The sequence below is a fragment of the Schistosoma haematobium genome (assembly GCF_000699445.3).
Source record: "Schistosoma haematobium chromosome Unknown HiC_scaffold_327, whole genome shotgun sequence".
Lineage (NCBI taxonomy): Eukaryota > Metazoa > Platyhelminthes > Trematoda > Strigeidida > Schistosomatidae > Schistosoma > Schistosoma haematobium.
The window spans coordinates 55,634-62,943 of NW_026137083.1; the positions used below are offsets into that span (position 1 = coordinate 55,634).

Consider the following 7,310-nt stretch of genomic DNA (forward strand, 5'->3'; position numbering starts at 1 on the left):
CCTATTTCTTTTCAATAAATTCATTATCAAACTGTACAGTTTATCTAACTGGGCTTTCTTTTCTTGTAAAAGCAGTTAGGAGTTGAATATAAACATAATTAGCTGATTTCGATAGCCCAACTAACCTATACGGTATTTTAACGTTAGTTAAACGATCATTTTAGATCTATGAAGATTATTTCGGCTACTATTGTTTAAAAAATAAAAGCATTGGTTAACTGGAATACGGTTTTCGTGTGCAACATAAAACTCTTTGAAATATGTATTTAAAATGGTCTTAACCTATTACTATTTTTGATGATAATAATTTCATTTATTAAATTATTGTACTGGTTCATTGAATTATGTATCAATTTAAGCTGGCGTTTTACTGAGTTGTGATTTCATTTCACATTCCTTCGGATTTAATGATATAATAGTAGTCATTGTAATTTGCTTATTACATTCACATTGTAGCTGATCATTAGCATAGTAGTCTTGTATCCATAGTTTATTGATACTCACTATATAAATATTATGCCGTCTTGTATGTTTAACATTTTATATTATATATGATGTTATAGTTCTCATTATTACTCTGACAATGCTACTCATTGTTCAAACTTTCTCGCGTGACTAAATCATTATAAATACATCGATATGCAAACGAATATTTTGATCATAAATTCATTGAAATTGAATGTCTTCATCGAATTTCACTGTTTGGTATTTTAATGAAAATTATTAAATCATCACAAAAAATATTGTAAAATGTAAAATGGCTTCAAGTAGACGGTTTAACTTTACTTACAGCGTTGGTGAACTTTCTACAGGTTGTGACTATAAGGAAACCAAAATTTAACAAAAATGGAATAACCTAGCTATCAAAAGGTTCAAACTAGTAACATTTATTAATAATTTGCTAAAATGGACGTTTTCCTTGAAGTTAGCAATTCATACATATGTACTGATCTCAGATTTATAAAATCGTTACTTTTCTTTGTTTTTTAAAGTATATTTCCAACAAAATTTATATGAACCGAATGGAGGTTTGTGAAGAATGTAGTGATTTTAGTAGTTAGATTCATGAGTCGATGCCGGCTCAGTGGTTTAAAGGTTAAGCGTCCACGCGCGAGACCGAAAGTCCCACGTGCGAGATCGTGGATGCGCATTGCTGAGGAGTCCCATACTAGGAAGAAACGGTCGTCCAGTACTTCCAGGTTTTCAATGGTGGTCTATCTTACATCAACTCATGAATTCAACTATTAAAATTTATGTGAATTGTGAACAATGAACTGTGTTCAACTCTTTTTATGATCATGACCTAATTTGTTTTTAACCGCAATGGTTTTACTATTCGAATAAGCGATATATATATATATATATATATATATATATATATATCCAGATACTGCTCACCCTACAGTGAGTAGAAAAAACAGAGCGTCATATCACTTCAATTTCTTTTGTAAATGTCTTTGTAAATTCATAAGAAACGTCACACATTTGTTCAAGAGTTGACTGTACTGACATACTATAAAGTATACAGATTTAAGTTTATTCTGAATCAGGGTTTAAACACAATTTTTATCTACTATAACCATCCATCAAGTGGTCGTATGAATTAAGTGACGAAATGGTCTTTAGAACACTGTCCTCGGTAGCTAAAATATTCCTTCTGAATAGTGTTCTACAGTTTTCGGATGAGCGCATAACTTGATGACGCTAGAAATAGATGGAAAAAGATAGAAAGATGGATGTAAAGAATTGATGTTTTTGGTTTATCACAACTTTCTAGTTAAGTCCCCAAATATCATGCAACCGAATAGTTTTGAACGTCACTGAACATGATCCAGAGTAGAAATTAGTGCAGATTTCGCTGTAATTTTTGTAACAGCCTTAACAACAGCTAGATGAACTAACTTCATTAGTAAAACAAAAATGAAATTATCTAATTAGATAAATACTCTAGTATTTTTCACAAAACTATGATTCCTCCCAATTTTTATGTACACATTATATTATGACTTATTTACAGGTAAACCACTGTAACCTTTTAATCTCTTCACTTGAAGCAAATCCATTCCATTAAAAAAAGTCCACAAGGAAGCATTCTTAAAAAGCCATAAAAAATCATGTATACTCATAATAGTAAGCTATGTTCCATAAGAATTATCCGTTAATCATTTTGCTATCTACTGCTTAATGATACTGAGAGATCGACAGGATTTGGTAGAATCCAAGAATACTTTCACATCTAAATACATCAAAGCGAACTTCCTGAGACCTATAACTAAAATAAAAGTTCGTGTAAAAATGAATAGACTTAAAACGAAAGGCTAATAATACTCTATTCGAAACTTGAATGTTCCTTTAGATGAACCTAAGTACAAAGTGTGGTCATCAAAAATTAATAGGACGTCTATAATAAACCTATGACAAGGCTAATTTAAAATGTTGAACTAACCGATGCTGATGATTTATTAACTGGAGCTCGACGATCTGGATTTGAAACAAGAGCGGGAGGAATTGATTTTGGTACAGGACTGAAGCCAAATTGGTGTAAATTATTATTTGATGATGTATATAAGGTTCTTTGAGGACAATCATCTAAAAGGACAAACGATTTAGAATTGTTTATCTAACCAGTTCAAAGGGATTTTACCTGTAAAGGTTGGGCTGATACAAAAGTCTTCAGAATTCATTGGGTTATAACCATCAGCATCTAATTCGTGAAGAGCTTTAAGATGAAGCCCAACTAATGAGCGTGCGACTAAATAGTACATGCGCATGCGCCCCTCACGCCATGTCCAACTTAATTTGGAGCTCACAGTCAAAGGGATTTCTGTAAAAGAAAAAAATAAATAAAAGGAAAATAGTTCAACATATTCCAACATAATTATAACATTTTCGCGTTGTAAGCACAACAAAGATGACTATTTTATGTGATTCTTTGATTCACTTTGAACAAATACAATGAGAACAGCTAATTTATGATGAATCTCGAACATGATATATGAAATGCTATTAGATACAAGTAGAAAAAAATTTACAATCGTACATTAACTTGCATTTAGACGTAAGGACTTAGCTTGTTATGTTATATCGTCACTATAATAGCAAACATATAGAACAATGCCTACATAATATCAGTATGTACCAGCTGTTTGACTGATTCGTGACGAAAAGGTTTAAAATACTTGGAAAAGTTACAGATAGGTCGAATTATCGACAACTATTAAGTGAATAATTAAATATTTTATTTGCTCCTAATGATTATCGTATAAACGTATGAGTAAAATAAATATCGAATGAGGAAATATTTAATGATGTTTATTTTGGTTGGTGATATTATTTTGATTAACGTAAGAATCTGTGAATAAAAATTATGAAATAAACTTGCTTTTTATGCTACTTACCACGCGGTGTGGTAGTTTCCGTTTCGTTTATTTGAATTAGTAGTTTTGAAAGAGGTGATAACACATCTTGCTTAACTTGCCACTTCTCCAATATTTTATTCAATAGGTAACGAATACGATTGGGATTTTTGATGCACTGATGACTTGTAAAGTGGAAAAATCAACATCTTGACATAATTATTGGCATAATTACTTGTGGTTACATTGAATCTTAAGTAATGTGACGAGACTGTCAAATCATGTATCAGTCATCATCAAATATATGAAATGAAGATTAGCAATTGAATGACTGGGAAAAGGATATGACAGATCCAACTGATTCCTACAGGTTTGGAAACTCTTGACAGTGAGAGACTCCGCCAAGGATTGAACTCAGGACCTTTAGGTTGCCTTAATTCTATTAAACAAGAGTCGAATTTCTAGCCTCAGTCAATTCGCGATATATCTCAGCCATCATTTACTGTCTTCGGTTATGACCGTAAAACTCAATATGATTAAAAGCAAATAATAACAGTTTATTGCTAATTCGTTTCCAATGGTTCTTTAGCGAACGCCGCTTAATGACGATAAAAACTTCAAGTTAGCAACATACTTCAACATTTGCACGCTATCAGAGCTTCTGAAACATCTTTAAATAATTTCAGAACCTTAGGTAATCTTTTTTAAAGTAACGACCTCACGTCTTTTTGAATAAAACATACTTGTAAAACATTCGACGATATTGCGTAAAGTCTGTAATTACTGAAATATGTATTGGAGACTTCGATTTCCAATTGTTCGTGAAGAAATTTGCTATTACCTATGGATTATATGCGAGTCACTATTACTGGCATTTAATGGCATCACACTGGGTTAAGTATTTATTATTAAAAGGTGTCAACAAAAGTCATGTGATGAAATTTCCTGGTGTAGATTATGATAGGGGTATTTGAAAAGACACAAATTTATATTTTATATGGTATACAACAAATCTCTAAAATAATAGATTGTAAGAACCATCTGATAGATTCCTCTAAAATGTCTTACACAATGTCAGGTACAGACTGCATGCACTATCGCGGACATATTGAGATGAATGACCCAAATAAAAATTAACTAAACAGTTCTGTAAGTCCCCAGTATTCGAAGGCAGATTGGTTTCACCAACTTTCTAAAATTAACATATGAAAATTTTGTAATTAAATTGATATTTTATTTAAAAGAATGGTTGCTGAATAAGGGACTTTACGTAAAAACATCTAACTTTAAAATATTTCTATTTAACTGTTGAGTAGGCTTTCCAAGAACTGCAACGGAGCCTCCAGAGGCCCTAAAGGGGCCGGAGTGCTAGCTAATCAGAGCATGATGGAGCTTTCTAGAATATCGACATGGCGTGCTACTATTGGTCGGTAGCATAATGTCTTCTAGCGGATTGGCCAAAATACGATGTTGATTTAACAAATGTTAACATTTATAAATACCCATGTTTTTCTGTACAAAATTGAACCTTTGGAGTAAAGTGTTTTTCGCTCATTTTGCTCCTATTCTCTCGAATTCAGGTTGCTGCGTTACCAGAATAGCTTAGAAACCGAGTAAAGCGTTCAAATTGACAAGACTTATCAGTAACATTACTTGATTTTCGCTCTATAAATTGTATACTATTTGCGTAGCTGTATACATTTGGACGTTTTGGAAAGAATATCTAATAGGATGATTGATTTCTAGTCTAGGATTCAGAGCTGGATTCAGAAATAAGAAATACAGAACACATTTTACGCTCTCACTGGTTACCAACAAATTATTTTTATGATTATATTGTTTAGTAAGTGCCTGGATACTTTTGTTTTATTTTACATTCTTACAGGGTAAGAATAAACACAATTAATATGAAAAATAATAAATTATTATGAATGTTGAAGAAAAGAATTTTCAACCACATTGGCAATTTTGATAATATGGGAAAACTTACCTTAATTAAAGATCGACAAAGAGTTAGGAGACTTTCATTGAAATATGGGTTACTTTTCCAGCTTTCGAAATTTGAGGGCTGCAAGCAATTAATATAACTGTCTGATAACTAAAGTTTTAAGTTATTAAAGGCTTTAAATAAAGAATGTATGGTGACATATTGAGTCTGGTAAAATGTAAAATATACAATGCAAAGATAAAGCCTAAAATTGTATTTCTTTTGTTTTGTTGTTTGGTCTTGTTAAAGCATTTGATTTTTCTCTTAATTAACTGACAGAAATTAAGGAGAAAAGATGTATTTAAGAAAAGGAAGCAACGATTATTATGAATAGATGCGATGTCAAATTAAACACTAATTCCTTTGAATGAAAGCTACTGTTCTAAAAACGGTTGAAAGTTTAGTGTGTCACTTAATTACAGACACTCATAAATGAAATGTTACTTTATCAAGCGATTGGTCATGTTAGTTATGTAAAAACTTAGACATTGGTTGATTTATGAAATATTTAACAAAATATTAAGACCATTTTTATGTACGCCAATTAGTGTAAAATCTTTTTTACTAACTTTAAGAATAGTACATTAAAAGAAAGTGAAAATAAAAGCTTACTGATTTATCTTGGTAGGTTTCAGATTGCTTATCCGCGTTCATGCATAAATCATTTACAGTTTGAAGAAGAACTTCTTTAAATGTCTAATGACGTATACACAAACAAACACTGATAATAATATTAATGATGTTACTAAAATTATTAATGTTATTATCAACAGTTATATGATTAGGTATTTATTAATTGCATTATATCTGATCATTTTGAGTGGCGTTTGATGTAGATGGTATGCAACTTCTACTGTTGATTCCAAGACTATTGTTGATTGGAGTCATTTCCAATATCTCAATATGGATATACTTGATGTGATGGTGCCATTTGTTAGTCATTCAAAATACGCAACCACTAGATTACTTTTCCTCATAAACTGATTCTTTAGGCTTGTTCTTAAAGCGTACAGTGAAGTAATTGATTAATTGTAAAATTCATTTTAAATCGCCGTAACACTGAATAAGACAAAAAATAATCTTGTAGTAAAACAAATTTCTGTAATAACTATATTCATTAGTGCGCTTGAGAATGAAACAAGTTGGGCACTGAAAATAGCACACCGAACCTTGTTTCATAGATTCGTGTTGCCGGTGATAGGTAAAGAGTTGGCAAAAAAGGTGCTAACAGAAAGTCTATGAGTAACCAGCTGTAAACAGTTCCCGATTGAACTCAGGAATCACAATCTTGGATACACAAAATTATCACTACTAATCTAGTCTTAAACAAAGCAAGAACAACTTTTTCAGGTACCTCAGTGAGAAATTTCTTTTTTGGTGAGTAGTACAGGACAGCTCCAGCTACACACATGCTTCTGATAGAGCTCAGATGTTCTAATGATTAAAATGTATTATGATTCAAAGCTTTGGACTGATGTGAACTTTGATTAGCTGAAATTTGATCGATTTATCGGACCAATTCAATTGATTCTGTTCACCAAATCGAAAAAGTGTAAACTAAGCAAAGTTTTCAAAAAAAATTACGATTGAAACCTACTTCATTCGGACATCGACTGAGGCAGGTTAGATAAACTCTGACTGCAGCTTTGCGTACACTGAAGTGATTACTCTGAAACAAGTTGGTAATCATCGTACTCAGTCTTGGAAACAACTGATTCTGAACGTACTCCTATATATGTAACAAGCGAAAATAAAAGTTTGATATTTAAGGTGCGTGAACATGTACCTAAATGGTTGCAGAAACAAATAAAATCACACGAAAATTCAAACCCCCTTTGTATGTTCAAAAACAGATAGTTTTTATCTTAAAACTACCCTGATAATATTAGCTTATTATCCAGAGTGATGAGGTTTCAAACTGTTTTCACACTGTTTTCTTTATTACCCTTGTCTCTTTTTACTCTCCA

General features: G+C 31.7%; 1 protein-coding gene across 1 annotated transcript in view; it reads right to left on the bottom strand.

Moving 5' to 3' along the window:
* MS3_00000167 (uncharacterized protein) overlaps positions 1-7,310 on the bottom strand; it is a 45,684-nt gene extending 38,374 nt beyond the window's left edge. The window contains exons 1-8 of the mRNA XM_051208043.1: positions 6,941-7,310; positions 5,956-6,039; positions 5,347-5,424; positions 4,425-4,548; positions 3,399-3,541; positions 2,645-2,824; positions 2,447-2,589; positions 791-819 (exon numbers count right to left, since the gene is read on the bottom strand). Of these exons, the coding sequence (XP_051064013.1) occupies positions 791-819; positions 2,447-2,589; positions 2,645-2,824; positions 3,399-3,541; positions 4,425-4,447 (518 nt within the window). The 5' untranslated portion in view covers positions 4,448-4,548; positions 5,347-5,424; positions 5,956-6,039; positions 6,941-7,310. The remainder of the gene's footprint in view (positions 1-790; positions 820-2,446; positions 2,590-2,644; positions 2,825-3,398; positions 3,542-4,424; positions 4,549-5,346; positions 5,425-5,955; positions 6,040-6,940) is intronic.